At 46.5% G+C, this 24,386-nt stretch overlaps 1 protein-coding gene across 3 annotated transcripts in view; it reads left to right on the top strand.

Moving 5' to 3' along the window:
• Positions 1-23,247, top strand: part of DLGAP5 (DLG associated protein 5) — a 220,224-nt gene extending 196,977 nt beyond the window's left edge. For all 3 annotated transcript variants that reach the window (XM_030214158.1, XM_030214159.1, XM_030214156.1), the window contains exons 18-19: positions 15,388-15,473; positions 22,334-23,247. In XM_030214158.1, the coding sequence (XP_030070018.1) occupies positions 15,388-15,473; positions 22,334-22,408 (161 nt within the window). In that variant the 3' untranslated portion in view covers positions 22,409-23,247. The remainder of the gene's footprint in view (positions 1-15,387; positions 15,474-22,333) is intronic.
• The last annotated feature ends 1,139 nt before the right edge of the window (positions 23,248-24,386 follow it).

Genomic DNA, 24,386 nt, shown 5'->3' with positions numbered 1-24,386 from the left:
TGGCCATGGAAGTTTTTCCCTTCCAAGTTCATGAAAGTTCCCAGTGGCTTTAAGCACCATTCTGGTGCAGTGGGATCATCTCTGGTACAGACATCCATTTTTGGTGTATTCGGTGTTTGGGGCTTGATCGTAGCCCTTCCAGCTGTGTACTGTCTTCGTATGAAGAGAAGGCCTAAATTGGCCAGAGAGGCTCAATGAGAGAAGATTTTTGAAGCCCAGTTTGATTCCTCGATAGTGGGTGTTGCATCAGTCTGTATGGCTGCTAGACCTGTCAACACTGAGAGCACCTGTGCATCAAGTGGGTCTCCAGCTGCCTCGATGCTGACTGCTGTGCAGGATTCCCCAGGACCAACTTGCATCAGAGCCGACCCCGAGGTGACAGGAGGATTTGACTTTGTCATCGTCGTTGGCAGAGGAGCCTCAACGACAGACTTCAAGCAAAGGCCTAGAAGCATCGGAATTGATCCCCCTCAACACATGATGCCGGGAGCTCCAGGGCATCGAGGGATTCGACACCTGTGAAACATCTGTGCCAGAAGCACCGCTCCTCCTCCATACAAGAGATGCCAGGGGGTGGGAGGAGACGTGAGAGAGATCCACGGGCAGGACCAGAGGGGAGGGAGAAGATGTGCAGCACTTGTAGTCCGGATTTCTGGCCTTTTACTGTATGAGAGGAATGTAAAATAAAGGTGTAAACATGAGTAACACAGAGCTGCCCAATGAACTTCAGGATAAAGTTATCGAAAGATACAAATTGGGGGAAGGTTATAGGAAAGTTTCAGTGCATTGTTAATATCCCTTGGGGCACTGTTAGATCTATCATTGTGAAGAGAAAACAATTTGGCACTACAAAGACTCTGCCTCGATCATAGTAACATAGTAGATGACGGCAGAAAAGACCTACACGGCCCATCCAGTCTGCCCAACAAGATAAACTCATATGTGCTACTTTTTGTGTATACTGTACCTTGATTTGTATCTGCCATTTTCAGGGCACAGACCGTAGAAGTCTGCCCAGCACTAGCCCCGCCTCCCATCACCAGTTCTGCCACCCAATCTCGGTTAAGCTTCTGAGGATCCATTCCTTCTGAATAGGATTCCTTTGTTTATCCACGCTGTCCCACTTAAATAAGTAGCTGTGGATTAAGGAAATTGCTGAAGACAGTCACCATGAAGCCTAAGATTATCTTAAAAGGTCTCCTTGCAGCGAGGACCAGCCTGCCTTCTTGACCCCAGCAGTTCTGCAGTCTCTCTCTGAGCCAACGCTCCAGCCTTTCCCCAGTATTGGTCCTCGATGAGCTCTTCGGGCCTTGCTCCCTGAGCTGCTGTCAGGCTTTATTCAACAGAGTGCATCGGCATCAAGGGTGCTTGCGCCTGCCATATCTGCATTTGAGGCCTCTGACACCGGTGTTGTGTGTGGCCCCAACATCAACTGCCGACCAAGCTGGCATGCTCTTGACGTCGGAAGAAACTTTGCCAGAGTCGACACGGGAGCTGACTCCTCAATTCCTCTCAGGGACATGGCTCCCGTAAATCGAGGCAGATTTGGTCTCAGCCTTCTCCACAGAAGGTTTTGACTGAGAATGATGAGTGCTCTTGGGAGTCAGATGATGACCCTCAATACTTCTTGGGAGGAAGTCTCTTATGGGATACCATGTGACCCTCCTCCACAGGAGAGGAGAAAGTCTCCAGAGAGCCTTTCCCTTTCCTTCTTATTTTAAGGAAATGGCAGCAGCCATTCCTTTTCTTTTAGAAGTGGAGGATGAGCCCAGGGCCAAGATGCTCGAGGTCCTGGACTGAGTGTCTTCCTAAAGAGACAGTGAAGGTTTCGCTTCACGAGATCTTGGAGGATGGTTTTTGTGTGGAATTGTGAGTCTCCTCTCTGTCCTGGTGCTCACCAAAAAGATTGACACCCTTAACCGGATTTAGAGTACCACTGGGTTTGATAAGCCTCTGCTTCCTCATTCCCTGATGGTTGAATCCTCCCTCAAAAGGGTCAAGAATTCTAGAGACTGTGCTTTGGCACTCCCGGGAGGGAAGCTGGAACCTTGGACTCTTATGGGCACAAGATGTTTCAGGCCTTTGCTCTTGTCCCGTATTTAATCTTGTCTCCTGACGACTGTACTTGCAGAACTCGGTGTGCAAGCTGCTAGATTTGGCAGACATTCTCCCTCTAGAGCAGGCCAAATTGCTTTGCCAGTTGGCAAAGCAGCAGAAGGCATGTCGTAAATTCTTGGCCAGGGGCGCCTACGACACTTTTGATGTGGCTTCCAGGATCTCTGCTCAAAGTATGGCAATGCGCAGACTCTCATGTCTGCGTGTTTCCGACTTGTAACCGGCATTTCAGCAGAGGTTGGCAGATGTCCTGTGCCAGGGGATAACCTTTTTGTTGAGAAGGTGGAGGAAGTCGCTGACCAAATCAAGAAACATACTGATACCATCTATTCTCTGTCCTGCCGGATGCCTTCTGTTCAGCCGCCTCCTCTAGGAGGTATTTTGGGAAGTCAAGGAAGGGTGCATACTGCTTGCAGAGACAGGTACGCTGCCTCCTCTCGCCCACCTCAGCAGGCTCAACCTGAGTGCTCTCATTCATGTCAACAGCATTCAACTTAAAGACCCCCAGTATCTCCCCAGTCGAAGCAAGGGGTGAGCTTTTGACTGGCTCCAGCAGAGTATAGCTGCATTAATAGTGACTGTACTGGACAACTTGAGGAGGAGGCTGAAGCTTATCTTTTTGTTCTCTATAAATGTGCACCTTTCCAACTTTTTTAAAAAATTGAGTTGATCTTATTTGTGTAAGCAATCATGTCAGCTGTGAGATTTTTAGTTCTTGAGCAGGATGAGCATAGATTTTCTCAGTTGTAAAGCTTTGACACACTTATATTGTTTATTGAAAACTGAACTCCTTAACACTTCAAAAAAGTTAACTTTCTTAACGCAGTGTATAAAGTTTATAAAATAGAGTTACATAAAAGAAAATTAAAATCTTAGCCACAGCTGAAGCCTGTTCCCTAGCACTTGTTAGATTCTGTTGTGCAATATATAACAATTCTTTATATTGGTCATAGTGTTGCAAAATATTAGGGTTGATTGGATTAAATATGGCAAACAAATTTGACCTACATTAATCCAAATAGATATGCCTCACCATTTCTTCATTAATTCAAAAATATATGAATCAAATTTAATAAGGCATACATACATTCTCCGAGGACAAGCAGGCTGCTTGTTCTCACTGATGGGGTGACGTCCACGGCAGCCCGTCCAATCGGAAACTTCACTAGCAAAGTCCTTTGCTAGTCCTCGCGCGCCCATGCGCACCGCGCATGCGCGGCCGTCTTCCCGCCCGAACCGGATTGTGTTCGTCAGTCTTCTTTTGTCCACGCTCGGTACAGTCGTGTTTTGCGCCGTTCGCACCCCTTAAGTTGACCCTCGCGCGTTTTTTTGACTTTTCGCTTAAAAAAAAAAAGGGATTCCGGAGAAGGTCCTTTTGGTCTTTTTCCCTTCCTCCTATTTCAAGTTTTTGGCCCCGTTAAGTTTTCTTTCGTTTTCGGGGTAGGCCCCTTTGAGGCCTCGGGTTGAGTTTTTTTCTCCCCATCTTTTTGGTGCCTTACCGCAATTACGAGTTTTGATTTCGCCGGCATGATTTTTCCGCCCATGTCATCGAAGTCTCCCAGCGGCTTCAAGAAGTGCACCCAGTGCGCCCGGGTAATCTCGCTCACTGATAGGCACGCGTCGTGTCTTCAGTGTCTGGGGGCTGGGCACCGCCCGCAGGCCTGCAGTCTTTGCGCCCTTTTACAGAAAAGGACTCAGGTAGCGAGATTGGCCCAGTGGAACGTTTTGTTCTCGGGCTCTTCGTCGGCATCGGCACCGGGAGTATCGAGTGCGTCGACGTCGACAGCGTCAACACCTCCGCCCTCGGCTGCAACAGTATCGATTGCATCGAGGCATCGACCCTCTGCATCGTCGGGGCCGAGACATCGGAAGGCTGCGTCGGTGGTACCGGGACCTCCGCTTCTGCTGATGTCGTCGGACGGTGGTGCTTCGTCTGGAGTGCAGGTGAGGGCTGTCCATTCCCCTGCTGGTGGCGGTGAGCCTTCGGGTGGGTCTCCCCCTACCCTGAGGGCTCGTGCGGTACAGCCCCCCCGAGACTGACCTTCGGCCGAGGAAGCGAGGGTTGGATTCTACGTCGTCGTCGGTACCGGGGAAGCTCCGGTGACATGCTTCGTTTGAAAAAGTCAAAGAAGCATCGACACCGGTCTCCTTCCCGCGTCGGTACCGAGAGCTCTGGGTCGCCGAGGGAGTCGGCACCCAGTAGGCATCGGCACCGGGAGGACCGCTCACCCTCTGTTCAGGAGGTGTCGATTCGCTCCACCTTGGACAGCCCGGAACAGCCTCCACGCCCGGAACAGACTCTGACTTCGACTCCTGCATCGGCTTCCATGTCTTTCTCCACAGCCGCCCTGCACGAGAGTCTCCGGGCCGTTCTCCCAGAGATCCTGGGAGAGCTGTTGCGCCCTTCCCCTCCGGTACCGGGGGTGCTTGCGCCACCGGTACCGTCGAGTGAGGCGCCGGCTGGCCCCTTGCCCGGGGTGAGGTCTCCGACATCGGGGCCGCTTGCGGTACCAACTGTGGTCGCCTCCCAGGAAGGCTCCCCGTCGGCGGAGGGAGCTTCGCCGGTGCGGGCGAGGGAGTCTACCTCTCGACGCTCCCACCGTGGCCGTGGTTCCACGGAGTCGAGCCGGGCACGGCTTCAGACACAGGTTCGTGAACGTGTGTCTGATACCGATGGTGAGGCCTCGTGGGAGGAGGAGGAGGACATCAGATATTTCTCTGACGAGGAGTCTGATGGCCTTCCTTCGGATCCCACTCCCTCCCCTGAAAGGCAGCTTTCTCCTCCCGAGAGTCTGTCTTTTGCGGCCTTTGTCCGGGAAATGTCTACGGCCAATCCCCTACCCGGTGGTTGTGGAGTATGAGCCCAGGGCTGAAATGTTTGAGCTCCTGGACTATCCTTCTCCACCTAAGGAAGCGTCCACAGTACCCATGCATCATGTCCTAAAAAAGACATTGCTGGCAAACTGGACCAAGCCTTTAACTAATCCCCACATTCCCAAGAAGATCGAGTCCCAGTACCGGATCCATGGGGACCCAGAGCTGATGCGCACTCAGTTGCCTCACGACTCTGGAGTTGTGGATTTGGCCCTAAAGAAGGCTAAGAGTTCTAGGGAGCATGCTTCGGCGCCCCCGGGCAAAGACTCTAGAACCTTAGACTCCTTTGGGAGGAAGGCCTACCATTCCTCTATGCTCGTGGCCAAAATTCAGTCTTACCAGCTCTACACGAGCATACACATGCGGAACAATGTGCGGCAGTTGGCGGGCTTGGTGGACAAGCTCCCTCCTGAGCAAGCCAAGCCATTTCAGGAGGTGGTCAGGCAGCTGAAGGCGTGCAGAAAATTCCTGGCCAGAGGGGTGTATGACACCTTTGATGTTGCATCCAGGGCCGCTGCTCAAGGTGTGGTGATGCGCAGACTCTCATGGCTGCGTGCCTCCGACCTGGAGAATAGGATCCAGCAGCGGATTGGGGACTCGCCTTGCCGTGCGGATAATATTTTTGGAGAAAGGTCGAACAGGTGGTAGAGCAGCTCCACCAGCGGGATACCGCTTTCGACAAGTTCTCCCGCCGGCAGCCTTCAGCTTCTACCTCCACAGATAGACGTTTTTATGGGGGAAGGAAGACTGTTCCCTACTCTTCTGGCAAGCTTAGGTACAATCCTCCTTCTCGACAGCCTGCGGCCCAGGCTAAGCCCCAGCGCGCTCGCTCTCGTCAGCAGCGTGCGCCTCAGCAAGGCCCCGCGGCTCCCCAGCAAAAGCAAGGGGCGAGCTTTTGACTGGCTCCAGCAGAGCATAGCCGACATCCAAGTGTCAGTGCCGGGCGACCTGCCAGTCGGAGGGAGGTTGAAAGCTTTTCACCAAAGGTGGCCTCTCATAACCTCCGATCAGTGGGTTCTTCAAATAGTCCGGCAAGGATACATCCTCAATTTGGCCTCAAAACCTCCAAATTGTCCACCGGGAGCTCAGTCTTACAGCTTACAGCACAAGCAGGTACTTGCAGAGGAACTCTCCGCCCTTCTCAGCGCCAATGCGGTCGAGCCCGTGCCATCCGGGCAAGAAGGGCTGGGATTCTATTCCAGGTACTTCCTTGTGGAAAAGAAAACGGGGGATGCGTCCCATCCTAGACCTAAGGGCCCTGAACAAATATCTGGTCAAGGAAAAGTTCAGGATGCTTTCCCTGGGCACCCTTCTCCCCATGATTCAGGAAAGCGATTGGACTTGAAGGACGCCTACACGCACATCCCGATACTGCCAGCTCACAGACAGTATCTGCGATTTCAGCTGGGCACACGTCACTTCCAGTACTGTGTGCTACCCTTTGGGCTCGCCTCTGTGCCCAGAGTGTTCACGAAGTGCTTGGCTGTAGTAGCAGCGGCACTTCACAGGCTGGGGGTACACGTGTTCCCATATCTCGACGATTGGCTGGTGAAGAACACATCCGAGGCAGGAGCTCTACAGTCCATGCAGATGACTATTCGCCTCCTGGAGCTACTGTGGTTTGTGATAAATTATCCAAAGTCCCACCTTCTCCCAGTACAGAGATTCGAATTCATAGGAGCTCTGCTGGATTCTCGGACGGCTCGTGCCTATCTCCCAGAGGCGAGAGCCAACAACTTGTTGTCCCTCGTCTCGCGGGTGCGAGCGTCCCAGCGGATCACAGCTCGGCAGATGTTGAGATTGCTGGGCCACATGGCCTCCGCAGTTCATGTGACTCCCATGGCCCGCCTTCACATGCGATCTGCTCAATGGACCCTAGCTTCCCAGTGGTTTCAGGCTGCTGGGGATCTAGAAGACGTGATCCACCTGTCCACGAGTTTTCTCAAATCCCTGTATTGGTGGACGATTTGGTCCAATTTGACTCTGGGACGTCCTTTCCAAATTCCTCAGCCACAAAAAGTGCTGACTACGGATGCGTCTCTCCTGGGGTGGGGAGCTCATGTCAATGGGCTTCACACCCAGGGAAGCTGGTCCCTCCAGGAACGCGATCTGCAGATCAATCTCCTGGAGTTACGAGCGGTCTGGAACGCTCTAAAGGCTTTCAGAGATCGGCTGTCCCACCAAATTATCCAAATTCAGACAGACAACCAGGTTGCCATGTATTACATCAACAAGCAGGGGGGCACCGGATCTCGCCCCCTGTGTCAGGAAGCCGTCAGCATGTGGCTTTGGGCTCGCCGTCAGGGCATGGTGCTCCAAGCCACTTATCTGGCAGGCGTAAACAGTCTGGCCGACAGGTTGAGCAGGATTATGCAACCTCACGAGTGGTCGCTCAATTCCCGTGTAGTGCGACAGATCTTCCAGGTGTGGGGCACCCCCTTGGTAGATCTCTTTGCATCTCGAGCCAACCACAAAGTCCCCCAGTTCTGTTCCAGGCTTCAGGCCCACGGCAGACTGGCATCGGATGCCTTCCTCCTGGACTGGGGGGAAGGCCTGCTGTATGCTTATCCTCCCATACCTCTGGTGGGGAAGACTTTGTTGAAACTCAAGCAAGACCGAGGCACCATGATCCTGATTGCTCCTTTTTGGCCGCGTCAGATCTGGTTCCCTCTTCTTCTGGAGTTGTCCTCCGAAGAACCGTGGAGATTGGAGTGTTTTCCGACCCTCATCACACAGGACGAAGGGGCGCTTCTGCATCCCAACCTCCGGTCTCTGGCTCTCACGGCCTGGATGTTGAGAGCGTAGACTTTGCCTCTTTGGGTCTGTCAGAGGGTGTCTCCCGCATCTTGCTTCCAGGAAAGATTCCACTAAGAGGAGTTACTTCTTTCTGTGGAGGAGGTTTGCCGTCTGGTGTGACAGCAAGGCCCTAGATCCTCGCTCTTGTCCTACACAGACCCTGCTTGAATACCTTCTGCACTTGTCTGAGTCTGGTCTCAAGACCAACTCTGTAAGGGTTCACCTTAGTGCAATCAGTGCATACCATTACCGTGTGGAAGGTAAGCCGATCTCAGGACAGCCTTTAGTTGTTCGCTTCATGAGAGGTTTGCTTTTGTCAAAGCCCCCTGTCAAGCCTCCTACAGTGTCATGGGATCTCAATGTCGTTCTCACCCAGCTGATGAAACCTCCTTTTGAGCCACTGAACTCCTGCCATCTGAAGTACTTGACCTTGGAAGGTCATTTTCTTGGTGGCAGTTACTTCAGCTCGTAGAGTCAGTGAGCTTCAGGCCCTGGTAGCCCAGGCCTCTTACACCAAATTTCATCATAACAGAGTAGTCCTCCGCACTCACCCTAAGTTTTTGCCAAAGGTTGTGTCGGAGTTCCATCTGAACCAGTCAATTGTCTTGCCAACATTCTTTCCCCGTCCTCATTCCTGCCCTGCTGAACGTCAGCTGCACACATTGGACTGCAAAAGAGCATTGGCCTTCTATCTGGAGCGGACACAGCCCAACAGACAATCCGCCCAATTGTTTGTTTCTTTTGATCCCAACAGGAGGGGAGTGGCTGTGGGGAAACGCACCATATCCAATTGGCTAGCAGATTGTATTTCCTTCACTTACGCCCAGGCTGGGCTGGCTCTTGAGGGTCATGTCACGGCTCATAATGTTAGAGCCATGGCAGCGTCGGTAGCCCACTTGAAGTCAGCCACTATTGAAGAGATTTGCAAAGCTGCGACGTGGTCATCTGTCCACACATTCACATCTCATTACTGCCTGCAGCAGGATACCCGACGCGACAGTCGGTTCGGGCAGTCAGTGCTTCAGAATCTGTTCGGGGTTTAGGATCCAACTCCACCCCCCTAGGCCCATGTTTTTTCTGTTCCAGGCTACACTCTCAGTTAGTTGGAAAATTGTTAGGTCAATCTCAGTTATGTCCTCGCCGTTGCGAGGCCCAATTGACCATGTTTGTTGTTTTGAGTGTGCCTGGGGGCTAGGGATACCCCATCAGTGAGAACAAGCAGCCTGCTTGTCCTCGGAGAAAGCGAATGTTACATACCTGTAGAAGGTATTCTCCGAGGACAGCAGGCTGATTGTTCTCACAAACCCGCCCGCCTCCCCTTTGGAGTTGTGTCTTCCCTTGTCTTTGTCTTGCTACATACGGGACTGACGAACACGAGCTGGTTCGGGCGGGAAGACGGCCGCGCATGCGCGGTGCGCATGGGCGCGCGAGGACTAGCAATGGACTTTGCTAGTGAAGTTTCCGATTGGAGGGGCTGCCGTGGACGTCACCCCATCAGTGAGAACAATCAGCCTGCTTGTCCTCGGAGAATACCTTCTACAGGTATGTAGCATTCGCTTTATACTTCCACAAAATGAAAACAGTCTTGTTCCTTACGGTACAGTCTGTTATAAAAAGTAGACCGATACACATATATAAAAACAAAGAAATAATTTATTCAAACCAAGATAAAAGCAATACCCAGTTTTATCTTGGTTTGATTAAATTATTTCTTCCTTAGCATCCCTCCGGACCGGACCAGGATTGGACTGATGGGTTGTGCTCACCTACCAGCAGGTGGAGACTGAGAAAAAACTCTGACTCTAGAGAGCCAATAGGAGCCCTGGCCATGTGACCTTAGCCTCAGTATTTTCTCAGTCTCCCAGCAGGTAGGAAGTGAGCCCATTAGTCTCTCTCCTTTTCTCTTTAGATATTACAGATATTTGTGATAATTCTTCTGTGCCTGGAATCTTATTTAGAGGCTTGACAGGGTTTCCTTTCTCTTCTTTCTTTGACAGCCTCGGGGGTGTTAAACTCAGGTGTCTCGAGTCCACCCCCCTTCCTCCCCATCTCCCTGGCTTAGCAGGGAAGGGCCGTCCCTTTCTCTGGAAAGGTGTACCGTCTTTGGGAGAGGCAGCCACTTTTAACAGGCAGCTGCTTTAAAAGAATTAAATCAAATAAAAGGAAATTCAAAGAAGCAGCCTTTCTTTCCCCAGACTTCTAACGAGCAGGCAGCTCCAGTGTTTTATTATAATTGAGGGGTTATAAAAAAAGAAGAAAATAATTCAGTGTCTGAGACTTTAAACAGCGATTTTTCTCGTCAGATTTAATTTCCTCCATTTTCTTGCGTTTTGGCGGCGGCAGTTTAAACAAATGAAAAAAAAAAAGAAAGGTGCGAACCGCGTATGCGCGGCCACCTGTTTTTTCTGATATGGCTTAAAAGTTCAAACAGCTGCTGTCTGTCAGCGTCGCGCAGTTCACGCAGCCAGAACGTGTAAATTTTGCTCTCCCTTCTAGGTTTCTTCGGGTCCGGTGCTGCCTCCGGTTTTTTCGGGGCCTTTTTCGCCGTTCCACTGGGCTCCGCTTGTTCGGAGGTGTCTGACGCGTTGTCGATCGCCACGGGGCCAGTGGCGCGAATGGCGGCCATTTTGTTTCTCCCTCCATCTTATCAGTCGGGGATCTCTCTGCTGAAGGTAAGGCTGCAGTTCATAGAGCAGTTCGGCTCCAAAATGTGTACACTTTTGTATGTGCTGAACGGCGTATTCTAAAATGCTCTTGTGCTGAACGGCGTATTCTAAAATGCTCTTCACATCAGCAGGCAATATTTGGTTGAAAGGGGGCTCCTTTCGTATATGGATATATAACAAGCTTTTCTTGTTTTAAATTTCTATGTATCACGGGGCTGTTAACACTAGTTTTTTCTGGTGCTCAGTCATTTTTCATTGCCTGGTGGAAAATCTACATCTTATCATAATATCATAATTCATTTCAAGCATTTTCCTCAATAGCTGTAGTATTATACAGTGTTTTAAGAACTTTAGAAACTTTCTCTATAGGCATAGAGTAAATTTCTGTCTTTCTCATTCCCTGGTGAATAGGACTACATTGCCTAAGAGTCAAATGATTGGTACTTTGCAATTCTGACCATAATATCTTCGTTCCTTTCAAGCATTTTACTCCATGCCTATGATGTTATATAGTGTTTTAAGAACTTAACAGACAATCGCTCTCAATGGCTGTAGTGTTATACAGTGTTTTCTTTTTCAGACTTTAAGAAGCCTTCTCTAGAGGCATACAGTAGATTGTTCAGATGCCATGGGGATATATCAGCTCTTTCATATTCTCTGAGGGACAGTCCTGTCTACCAAGCTCCCAATCACTCAGCTGCCTTAGCAGGCATGCTTTATTCATGTCTTCCCTTCTTTTCCAACTGCTTTGAAGCCTCTCATATTTCATTTTAGCTTTCTTCTGGTTTTTACGGGACATATGGTCACTTAGAGAATAAAGTCATCCTTTCACTTAAAGATAGTGGACGGTCCTCAAACCATCTACTCGTGTTTGTCTCTACTCTATCAGTTCAGCATTGGCAGATTATAAACTTCCTGGTTTGGTCCAGTATGCCTATACATACCATCTGCTATCTCTTCCTCTTCCTTAGAGACCTGATGTTATATCAAGCTTTCTTGAATTCAGATACAGTCTTGTCTACACTGCCTTCACCAAGTGGCTGTGGCACAACTTCACTTTTTTCGTTACAGGTAATTTCCAAGTTTGTCCTTTGGAGTGAAGGCGCATAGAATGAAAATGAGTGTTCTTTCAATTGGAAGGGGATTCACTCACTTCCTGTGTATTTATGCCATAGGTACATAAGTATGGTTATGCTGGGTAAGGCCTAAAGTCCAGCATTCATATCTAATGGGCATAGGTACATAAGTTTTGCCATTCTGGGGAAGCTCAAATGTCCACCTTTCTACAGCCAGAACAGCATTAGAGAAAAAAAAAAAAAACCTCTCACGAGAGTATCGAACAGAAATCTCTGTTCCAAAAGCAAAGCTTTGCAGTAATTCTGCAAACTAACGCATACAATATTTGCCATGGCTGTTCACCACTAGGAACACCGGGGACCCTGGGCCTAGGTTCGGTGTTTTAACCTGAAACAAGCTCAACATTCATATCTATTGGGTGTGAGTCTGGTACTACTACTACTACTACTACTACTTAACATTTCTAGAGCGCTACTAGGGTTACGCAGCGCTGTACAAATTAACAAAGAAGGACGTTCTCTGCTCAAAGGAGCTTACAATCTACATCTCAGTGAGGGAGGACGCATGACCGTGGTACGTGGATTACTGGTATGTGGATTAAGAAATTGCGTTCATACTGGGACAATTTTTTTCTGTCCGGAGCGTACTACCATAGCATCTATATTCAGAACTTACCCAACTATGGAACGCCATAGAGATAGGGTTGGAGTTTGTAGCCCTATTTAACTGGTGTCCTTGGTCACCCTTCCTCTTCTCCTCAGGATCCAGAGAATGGCTAGTTTTTTGCTTATGCATTAACCGGTCATTTTCAGCAGTACTCTCTCTTCCGTTCTTTTATAGATCTAAGAGGATGTTCATTGCGCTCTTAGGGTCATTTTATTCTTACCTAGACGACTACCTAATTGGAGAAAGTCTTATCAGCAGAGTTCTCAGGTCATGCACCGGGTGTTGCATTTCTTACAGTCTCTAGGTTGGGTGGTGATTGTAGCCAGGCCTCTCATTTGATCTCTCATTTGATCTCTCATCAGATATCTCTGATTTTCTCTTTGTTTAGTCAGGTTGACGCACAGTCTTTTGTCTCCTCTGCAAACATCCCAGTTTATATTTTTCTTGGTGACCTTGGGCCTTCGGCCATTTCCTCGCTCTATTCTGCAGAATGCAATTTTACTTTCTAATGCCCAAGAAGGAATTTTCCTTCATCCTATTGCGAATCTCAGGGTCATCAATCGCGCTATTTAAGTGTCATCTAGTTATCTCAAGAACCTTAGTTCTGGCATTGGGATGCTTCGTGCAGTACACTTTTTGGCAGAAGCTTGTTTGTATATATTTTTTTTCTGGGGGACCTCAGCAATTCGTTTTACCTTCGGGTGAATTTTGTTTTCCCTACTGACAAACAAGGCGGAGAGAGCTATGTTGGTCCTTGCCATGGCAATGGGTTAGGTCATCCGCCAAGAAGGAGTTAAGAGTATACTCTTGAGTTTGTACTCATTTTTTCTTAGTTGTGTCACCCTGCATTTAGGTGAATGGACTCTCTTTTTTTCAGCCTTACTTCCTCACTGCGACACTTCAGGGCTATCTCTTTTTGCCTTCAGGCTCACGAACATTTCTTGCTTCTTCCATTCAGCAACAGTCTTGACGGAGATAGGGACAGATGCCAATGTCCAGCAGGGGTTTTTCAACCTTCTTTATGCGTTTCTTCCGTCATCTCACTAGGTGTTTACGCAGAACCAAGGCACCCTTCTACATCCGGACCCCCAGTCACTCAAACTTATGGCGTGGTTACTGGGTCCGCAAAATCTTTGATATTTTCGCAGGAAGTACTTCAAGTTTTAATTGCTTCCAGACAGAAATCTACATTAAAGTCCTATGAATCAAAGTGGCGACGGTTCACTCTGTGGTGCTCCTCTCGCCACTTCATTCCACAAACAGTATCCATTTTGCATGTTTTGGAATATCTTCTGCATCTTGCGAAATCTTGTCTGTCTTACTCATCCATTAGAGTTCATTTGGCAGCTCTATCAGTGATGCATGATACTGTTGACAACCGCACGCTTAAGCAGCATCCACTGTCAAAGCGGTTTCTTAAAGGAGTCCTGCACCTGTACCCCCCGCTTCGTCCATCAGCTAGGTGAACTAGGTGAACAGACTCTTAAAGTTCTGTTTTCTAGTAGCCATAACTTTTTCTATAAAGTTTTCCTCTTCAAGCAGTGTTTCCTAGTAGCCGTTGCAGCAAGTAGATCTATGTGTGGAATACTTCTACGGTTGGTAACTTCTTTTCGGTCTGCTGTAGTTTAAAGTTTTCACCTTTCCCAATCGTTTTTTTCTTATTGGTTTTGTCCTTCTAGCCAGTAGGCGTAAAAGTTTTTCATTGTTTCTAACCCGCTATATCGCGAAGGATCAAGGAAATGAGAATGTCTATTTCTCTTCTCGCTGAGAAGGCAGTTCCACAGCGTATTACAACATATTCCACAACTTCAGAAGCGGGCTCTATTCTTACTACGGCGATTTTTGGTGCTCTCGGTGCACATTGGAAAGTTGGCAACTTAGTCCTAGTTTCATTTTATTTTGCTCATTGGGACACACTACATGTTAGTTGTCGCCAGGTGGACTATGCAGCATGAACATTTCTCTGCAGTTTTCATAGGGTCCCTCCCTTCAGATTACTGCTTTGGTACTTCCCATCAGTCCAATCCTGGTCCGGTCCGGAGGGATGCTAAGGAAGGAGAAATTAGATCTTACCTGCTAATTTGCTTTCCTTTAGTCCCTCCGGACCGGACCAGGCCCCTCCCATGTTCTCTCTACTCTTTAGCTTCTTTTATTAAGTAGGAAGTGTATTCAGTAGGAAGTGTATTCATTCCTTTACGATTCGTGGAACAATACTATATATATACAGAACTTTACGTGGTCTATACCACTTCTCTGGTGGTTGCTGGTGAGCTCAATTGTTGGAATCTATCTATAAAACCTTAAATACGCCATACCACTTCTCTGGTGAGAGTTGTGGCTGAGCTCAGTTGCTGGAATATCTATAAAACCTTAAATATGATTTACCACTTTTCTGGTGAGAATTGCTGGTAAGCTCAGTTGATGGAATATATATAAAATCTTAAGTGGGCCATACCACTTCTCTGGTGAGAGTTGCTGGTGAGCTATAAGACAAGTGAGCCATACCACTTCTCTAGTGAGAGTTGCGGGTGAGCTATATTATACGTGAGCCATACCACTTCTCTGGGGAGAGTAGCTGGTGAGCTATATTACATGTGAGCCATATCGCTTCTCTGGTGAGAGTTGCTGGTGAGCTATAGTACAAGTGAGCCATACCACTTCTCTGGTGAGAGTTGCTGGTGAGCTGTAATACATATCGGGCCATACTTCTCTGGTGAGAGTTGCTGGTGAGCTCTGATACTTGGCATTGCCGAGTGCTTTGTGGCTGCTAGGATTCCATACGGCACAGAAGGTCTTTCTTTCTTTCCTGCTTTGTTATTCAAATACTGAGGCTAAGGTCACATGGCCAGGGCTCCTATTGGCTCTCTAGAGTCAGAGTTTTTTCTCAGTCTCCACCTGCTGGTAGGCGAGCACAACCCATCAGTCCAATCCTGGTCCGGAGGGACTAAAGGAAAGCAAATTAGCAGGTAAGATCTAATTTCTCCTTTGTTTTTATATATGTGTATCGGTCTACTTTTTATAACAGACTTTTATGTAGCAAGTAGACTGTTGCCTTTTGTGTTTTTCTTTTTACCTTACGGTACAGTGACATAATATATCTGAAACAAAATACATTAATACACTGGTATATTCTGGCCAACCTGATTTTTTTTTTTAATCAAAATGCTAGAAGAAAATTGTGTGTGTTTTGCAGAAATACTATCCACAAAGCTGATTTCTTCTGATGTTTCATCTTGTGAGCCTGCTGATTTTTTTAAATGTTCCACATCACCAGAAGTGGTAAGTAGTGCAGATTTTTAATTTCGTCTGAATTATGTTTATATAGAAAACCAAATTATTTGAGGCACCGCAGCAGACCCACTGCTAGAATGCACATGCAATTGGAGACAGTACAACTCTAATTTTGAAAGGTCAAATCTGGTGAAATCTGTTTGAGAATGTATTGTACTATACTAGCTAAACCCTCCAAGAAAGGGAAAAGTAAATTAAGACATTCTTGAACTCATGTCTGGCTTGTCTTTCAAGGTAAGAAATGTTTTGCAAATATGCCAGATTTCCTAGTTCCAGGCTGGAGATTTTGGGACAGCACCCTATCCTGGTGCATTATGGAACTTGTAACACTGATTTCAATGGCAGAGTAGGGCACTACAAATCCCACACTGCTTTGGGATATAAGTTCAAAACCAGGACTTGCCAAATAGTCTCCAGCTTGGAACTGGGTAACTTGGCATCATTTTGTTAATTTAAGATGTTTTTTTTTCTACCAAATGGGTATCTTGTAAATTGGGTGTCCAACCTCGGTCCTCACCAAGTCAGGTTTTCAGGATTTCACCAATGAATATTTGCATATAATGGAGGCAGTGCATTCAAATAGATCTCGTGCATATTCATTGGGGAAATCCTGAAAACCTGGCTAAATTGTGGCCCTTGATGACTGAGATTGGACAACCCTGTTGTAAATCAAGCTTGCTTTAGGATTTTGTTCTGGATCTTTGGCCACTGTTGAAAACAGGATACTGGGCTTAATGGACCTTAGGTCTGTCCCAGTGTGACAATGCTTATGTTCTTATGAGGGGAAAAATGTAGCAACTGTTGCTCTGTCTACACACAGATGTTACTAGGTTACCTATTTCCAGGAATGAGACTTTTTGGTCCAGTCCTGGTTTTAAATTTACATCCAAAACAGTGTGGTGTGTCTAGTCATGGATTCTGCCCTTTGAAGTCAGTACTGCAGGTCCCATAACGCATCAGGATGAGGTGAGCAAACATTCAGGCTAGATTAAAATCTTCCTTCTGGAACTGAGTAAAATGGAAGCTGTGTATGCACCTGCAGGAAGTTTTCCTTTGTTAGTGCTTTGCAAAAGTCTACACATCGCCTGTACATTTTCAACATTCTATTGTGTAATAGTTTGCAAGGCTTTGAAGTAATTTTTCCACTGATTTACATAGCATACTCTACATCTGTGCTTATCAAAGCATGTGATTTCCACCCCCCCCCCCCCCCCCAAGACACTAGTGAGTGATGTCTTATGGAGAGCCTGCCCAAACACATTCACAGGTGGTGACATGGGCGTAGTTTGACTGTTTCATTTGGAGGGAATAACTATAATGAATATGTATGAGAGATCTCATTCATTATGGTTATCCCCCAAAAAGCCAGCTCTTTCTCCCTTCCTTCCTTCCTTCCTTCCTCCTTACCCAGCACTCCCTCTTCCTCTCCAGTAGTATTTCCCCACCCTCTTTCCCATACTATGCCAGTGTTGACCTTAGAAATGCATAGGCTCTATGTAGATCCTTCAACAGTTAGTGTGTCATGATTTAGGCTCTAAAACTCTTTCTGATGTTTTGGTGCTACTTCAGTAAGGCCAGCGCACAATCTCTCCACTACAAAACACTATACACAAACTTGTGTAGATCCTTCAAGAGGTAGTATGTCATGATTTAAGCTCCAAACCTTTCTGATATTTTGGTGCCACCTCAGTAAGGCCAACACACAATCTCTCCACTGCAAAACGCTATACACAAACTTGTGCAAAAACACACTCATAACCTTACCAAACCATAACAGCACTAATTCCAAGGACAGGACACTGAGCTCTAAAACATCAATACACTACCTCATGAAAAAAAACAAAAAGGGCTGCAAATACTACACACTAGCAGAATACTGCACCTTGATCACACATGACATGACACAACAGACATGACACAAGGAACTAGAAATCAAAACATATGAAGGCAAAATACTGAACTGGAATGTTACCTCAAGAAGTCAGACTTGGCAGGCAGCAATACTAGAGAAATTGAAACTTACATGGAAAATATCACAGATGCACATTTCCAAAAGCTGACATTCTAATTAATATATTCTGAATAAAATACTTTTTTTCTACCTTTGTTGTCTGAGCATTTAGTTTTTCTATTTGCTTTGGTCCCAGTGTCTTTCCATTTGATATTTTTTCACTCACCATGTCCACCATCCTCCTGTGTCCTTATACGTCCTGTCTACCATCTGTAGCCCTGTCCTTATCTTTCCTCCAGTTTCAGCATCTGCTCTGTGTTTCGATCCAGCCCTTAAATTCGCCAGTTTCCCCTTCATCCATATCCAGCATTTCTCCTCACTCCCCTCCGTCCATGTGCATCTACTTCCTTCCTTCCATGTGCATCTACTTCCTTCCTTCCTTCATTGGACCCTACCTGTCCTTCCAACTATCGCCCCATCTCCCTGCTCCCTTTCCTAGCCAAGATACTTGAACGTGCTGTTCACCGTCGTCGCGTTGACTTTCTTTCATCTCAAGCTATTCTTGATCCACTTCAATCTGGCTTTCGCCCCCTTCATTCAACTGAAACAGTGCTTGCTAAAGTCTCCAATGATCTGTTCCTGGCCAGATCCAAAGGTCTCTATTCTATCCTCATCCTTCTCGATCTATCTGCTGCTTTTGACACTGTTGATCACAGCCTACTCCTTGATACGCTGTCCTCACTTGGATTTCAGGGCTCTGTTCTTTCCTGGTTTTCTTCTTATCTCTCCCAGCGTACCTTTAGTGTATACTCCTCCTCCTACTTCTATCCCACTGTCAGTTGGTGTACCTCAAGGATCTGTCCTGGGACCTCTTCTTTTCTCCATGTATACTTCTTCCCTTGATACTCTGAACTCATCCCATGGTTTTCAGTATCATCTTTACGCTGATGGACTCCCAGATCTACCTCTCCACACCAGAAATCTCAGCTGAAATCCAGGCCAAAGTATCAGCCTGCCTGTCTGACATTGCTGCCTGGATGTCTCGGCACCATCTGAAACTAAACATGACCAAGACTGTGCTTCTTATCTTCCCCCTAAACCAACCTCTCCTCCTCCCCCATTCTCTATTTCTGTGGATAACACTCCCATCCTTCCTGTCTCATCAGCTTGTAACCTTGGAGTCATCTTTGACTCCTCCCTCTCCTCCTCTGCACATATTCAACAGACTGCTAAAACCTGTCGTTTCTTTCTCTATAATATCAGCAAAATTCACCCTTTCCTTTCTGAGCACACTACCAGAACCCTCATCCACACTCTTATCACCTCTCGTTTAGACTATTGCACTTGCTTCTCACAGGTCTTCCACTTAGCCATCTCTCTCCTCTTCAATCTGTTCAAAATTCTGCTGCACGACTAATATTCCGCCAGTGTCGTTATGCTCATATTAGCCCTCTCCTCGTCACTTCACTGGCTTCCTATCCGTTTCGCATACAGTTCAAACTCCTCTTATTGACCTGTAGGTGCATTCACTCTGCAGCTCCTCAGTACCTCTCCACTCTCATCTCTCCCTACATTCCTCCCCGGGAACTCCATTCACTGGGTAAATCTCTCTTATCTGCACCCTTCTCCTCCACTGCTAACTCCAGACTCCGTTTCTTTTATCTTGCTGCACCTTATGCCTGGAATAGACTTCCTGAGCCGGTACGTCAAGCTCCTTCTCTGGCCATCTTCAAATCTAAGCTAAAAGCCCACCTTTTTGATGCTGCTTTTAACTCCTAACTCTTGTTCAGAACCCTTATTTTATCATCCTCACTTTAATATTCCCTTATCTCTTGTTTGTCCTGTTTGTCTGTCCTAATTAGATTGTAAGCTCTGTCGAGCAGGAACTGTCTCTTCATGTTCAAGTGTACAGCGCTGCGTACGTCTAGTAGCGCTATAGAAATATGTAGTAGTAGTAGTAGTACTTCCTCTGTCTTCCCTCCCCTCAATCCATGTCCAGCATCTCTTCTCTCTCCCGTCTCCATCCATGTGCATCTCTTCTCTCTCCCGTCTCCATCCGTGTGCATCTCTTCTCTTCTCTCTCCCTTCTCCCATCCGTGTGCATCTCCTTTCTCTCTCCCTTCTCCCATCCGTGTGCATCTCCTTCCTCTCTCCCTTCTCCCATCCGTGTGCATTCCCTTCCTTTCTTTCCTTCTCCCATCCGTGCCCAGTGACTTCCCCAGCTCTCCCTTTTCAGTCCCTGAGTTCAGTTCCAACCCAGTCCCTCCTTCCTTCCCTCAGCTCCCCGACAATCCTCCTCTCCGTTCCTGCCGCCCTGTGTTTAAACTTTTTATATTAAGTCGCAGCGACGGCACTGAAAACAGCACAGCGGGCTTGCCTCCAGCCTTTCCCTTCCCCCTCAGTGTCCTGCCCTCGCGGAAACAGGAAATACATCATCAGAGGAAGGTGGGACACTGAGAGGGAAGGGAAAGGCTGGAGGCGAGCCCGCTGTGCTGTTTTTAGTGCTGTCGCTGCGACTTAAAAGGTTTAAACGCGGGGCGACAGGAGCGGAGAGGAGGGCTGTCAGGGAGCTGAAGAGGGCGGGACACAGAGGGAAGGGAAAGACTGGAGGCAAGCCCGCTGTGCTGTTTTCAATGCTGTTGTGACTTTAAAAGGTTTAAACGTGGGGCGGCAGGAATGGAGAGGAGGGCTGTCGGGGAGCTGAGGGCAGGAAGGAGGGATCGAGAGCTGCCTGCAGCCGGGTTGCGCCGGCCCTGTGTTTGGAGGGGCAATGCCCCCCCCCCCCCCCCAAACTATGCCCATGGGTGGTGAGCCTTATGTGAAGTGCTCCTTTAGTTGAATCCTTTAAATTGCTTGGTCAGAATTAGTTGAAGATGGTGTTTTATGGTCATGTGCTTGGGAAAGCTAAACAGAATAGCAGGTGTGGTCTCAAACTTGTGCAGTTTCACCCACTAAAATTCCTAGACTATTTCAAAAGAATTCTTTCAGAGACCAAAATTCAGTAGCTGACTAGAGATACTTATGGGGAGCCTCTCCTCACCTTGGATTGCTCCCACCACCACCAATGCTGGGCGTTGTCAATCCAGTTTCAGAGGCTGTGAGTAATGCTACTTGGGCAGCTTTCTTCCCTTATTCAGGAAGGTAGTCTTGTTGGTTTGACTGGGATGGATACTTGCTGTTGTGTTCTGGCTGTGCTGCTGCTCTAAGGCAACAAAGTCTTTCCTTGCTGAGTAGCCAGATGCTATTTGGGGATTTTCCCTCTGCCCTCAGTTTAAGCTTTGGTGGTAATCTTTGGCTAGTGTGATGAGTGACAGTTTTTTGAAGCCCAATTTCTCCTTTAAAAGGAGATCGATATATTCCCCCCCTCCCCCTTTATATTCAAAACTATTTAACCAGCCAGACATGGCTACTGACCAGTTAAATAGCATATCAGCGCCTAACCACTAATATTCAATGGGAGATAACTGGTTAGCGCCTAGTGCATAACCAACTATATCATATAACTTATCTGGTTAGGTGTCTGAACGTTTTCCATTCCTATGTACTATTCCATTAACTGTTAGCTGATTGACTCTTAACTGCCAAACTGTCCATTCTTTTGTGTCCCACTGATAGGTCCCCTTTGTTCCTGTCCTGTATCCCCCAGTGGGGAATCTCTAGTTTTATTATTGCTTTTATGTTCCACTACATTACCAACTGTGTAATCTGTCATGACTCCCAAGTGTGCAGGCTGTAAGTTCTGCAAATTGATGCAGGGATATGAAAACTAATTAACCTCCTTCTGCCTGGTCTTGAGAAAGCTTGGGTTTATCCCACCCATCTGGACTAGTCTGACATGGACATTTAAGGAAGGTGGAATTTGGACTATTGTTAATTTCCTCTCCTTGAGTTCTGACAGACCAATCTAGAACCCATTCATGAAAGCTGTGATGATCAAGGGTTCCTTCAGACAAATGTAGCACACTCAAAAGCTTTTGGTATATGGTATTCATTCCTGGGTTAGTGACTATGAAGTAAAGCCTTTTCCACCCCCCCCCCCCCCCCAAAAGCTTTTTTAATCAAATTTTCTTAAATGGTATCACATTTCAACCAACCACATTAACTGATTGGATACAAATTGCAATAACCGTCCCATCTCATCTCCCTTCTCGCCACCCACCCCCCACCACTGAAGACATCAAATTACCTTTATATTCCCCATTTCCTTCACCTAGTCATTCTCAAACATTATATCAGGTATTCCAATCAACTCTTTCTGGCATGAAGTAAAGATTTTGACTGCATCAGGTTTTGCTGAGGATCTGAAAGCTGTACTAGCCCTTTATAAGGGAAGAGAGTGTGTGTGCGTGGTGGTGTTTGTGTTGGGGGAGGGGTTATTCTTCTGTGCTCAGCATTAGTGAGGATTTCATGCCCCATTTCTTCACCGTACTAAACTGGTGTCAGAGGCTCGATGGGATAGCTTCTCATTTTCCCCTTATGCTTAGAGGTCATAATGGGGAAGGTGGGGATGGGAAGAACAGAATAAAACTAGGAAAACTATTGACATTCAGAGCATTTGCAAACATGTCTGAGCATGCTGCTCTCCCTGCCCCCCCCCCCCCCCCCAGCCCCATTCCTTTCTATTTCTATGATTGTTCTACACAACAAACACTATACTTCGAATATGAAAAATGAATGAAATTCCTACTTTGCATATTGAATTTTACTTTTAGATGACATTTTGAAAAAATTAACAAAGATGTGAAGATTTTTGCAAGGCACTGTATATGCCAGTTTGGAGATTACCATCTACTTAGATGAGGCTTTATTTAAAAAGTGGAATAGTTTAGTCATGTGATCTTAGTCCAATAGCTTGAAACAAATAACTAACTACTTCTTTCTGGTTTTCTTTCTACAGCGTGGTGTGAACCATGGGATGCAGTTAAAGTCTGGTGATTTGATTGTGTTTTCACCTTTTGCTAATCCTGATTAAAAACCCTAAACTACAAATGGAAGAGGGGGGGAGTCCTAGTTCCCTTTCAGAATGTTTTCACTGTAATAGTTGTACCACATTCAACATTTCACTTTTGAAGCAAGGGTTCAGCTTTTTGCAGATGTCTTCCCCAGGCCCAATATTTCTTTCCTTTCATCAGCCAATGATACACATGCATGGTATTCAAGACTATCACAGAATTTTCTTTAATTAGCAAAAGCTTGAGCAGGGAACTTGTTGGGAGAGGTTCTTGGTACACGATGTTTGGCAGGTAGCAAATTGAAGAACTTAAGAAGTAGCCAATGGCAACTTTAACAGTTTTGCCAGTATCACCTACTTAATATCCCAGACTGCAGGGGCAATAGAGAGATGAATATACTAGTAAAATATTTTAGTACTTCCTTCATGGAATTCAATACATAAAGCAAATGTTGTGATAGGGATTTATGTACTGCACTTGTCTGATATTTAATCTCATTTACCAGTTTTAGAATTATTGCAGGTATGTTTTAAGTATTTTGAAATAACATACATTTTAGTGTGTATATTACATCAAATATTCAAATGTGTTCTGTTTTGTATACTTCAACCAGGACAGCTTCAGTGTGTGGGACCCATCTTGGTATACAATTAAAAAAAAAAAAAAAGAATCTTAACCCTTGCTTCTGTTTTTTGTAAGGAATACTGCTGGTGGTGTTTTGTGTAAGTGCACACTGTAGAATTCCTCTGTCATGCAGCATTGTAAAATCTGGTACAGAATTTCGAGCATAGACCACAAGAGACTGGAAGAAGGATGCTGCTATGACCTGCAGTGGGAGGGAAAACAGCACAGCTACAAATGGCATGAGTTTAAAAAAAAAAAAAAACCCCTGATTGGTGAACAGAGATCTGTGCAGCCATGAGCACACAGACTTGGAGGAGCTTGTTGCTATGACTACGTACAACAGAAATGAGAAAGCTACAGGTTGTGGACCTTGTAGAAAAAGGGAGCACTAAATTTAAGCCTGAGGTAGAGTAAGTGGGACCTTGGTCGAAAGAGAGATCAGTCTGTAGTGGTGTTGAGCTGAAGGGGGTAGATGGGCCATGCAGAAGGAGAGAATATATGAGTGCAGTGGGATTGAGCATGAGGAAAGGGAGAGCTCTGGCATAAATGCTGAAGTTGAAACCAAGAGAAGAAATGCAGGATCAAGAGAAGGAGGGAGAGTTTGAGGCTGGAGAGGGACAGAACTAGGGGAAGAGTGAAAGATTTAGAGAGAACAAGGATCAAGCCTATGGAGGGAAGGTTGTCTGGGTTGGAGAATGGGAAGGAAGAATCAGCTGCTAGATGAGCATGGGTTGGGTGAGAGCTAGGGTTATCTTGGGCTGGCTGAGTTTGTGTATTTGGGGGGGGGGGGTTATTATACACTCATTTCCAATTTTGCATTTGAGTAATTTTTTTTATATTGCATTTTAAGTATCAAATATGTGTTAGACAATATTTGAAAATTCTGTATATTTTGTCAAATTATTTGTGTGTGTGGAATTCCCCCAAGAATAAAGAAAATATTCCAGTTTTCTCTCATCTTGCTGTTTACCTACTTACCCTATCCCCAATCCATAGAATGTGGGAAGATAGCCTAAATAACTTGTTTTGTGATTAAAGGCCAGATTTTATAATTATATAGCTGGGGTGGTGTACTAATGTTATAAATAGTCTAGAAGTCACTGCTTGCTCTGGGATTGGTAGCATGGAATATTGCTACTAATTGGATTTATGCCAGGTACTTGTGCCCTGGATTGGCCACTGTTGGAAGTAGCATGCTGAGCTACATGGGCCATTGGTCTGATCCAGTATGACTATTCTTATGTTTTTAAATGATTCGCTCACATGCATTCAATATGATTGCTTAATATTAGTAAATTGTAGCATGTACTGGAGGAGACGTGAACTGCATGCATGTGTTTTAAGATAGCTGGAGGTGCTATACATAATATCTGC

The sequence above is a fragment of the Microcaecilia unicolor genome, chromosome 9 (assembly GCF_901765095.1).
Source record: "Microcaecilia unicolor chromosome 9, aMicUni1.1, whole genome shotgun sequence".
NCBI lineage: Eukaryota > Metazoa > Chordata > Amphibia > Gymnophiona > Siphonopidae > Microcaecilia > Microcaecilia unicolor.
The sequence above is the reverse complement of the archived record's forward strand: the minus strand, read 5'-3'. Positions and strand labels throughout refer to the sequence as shown.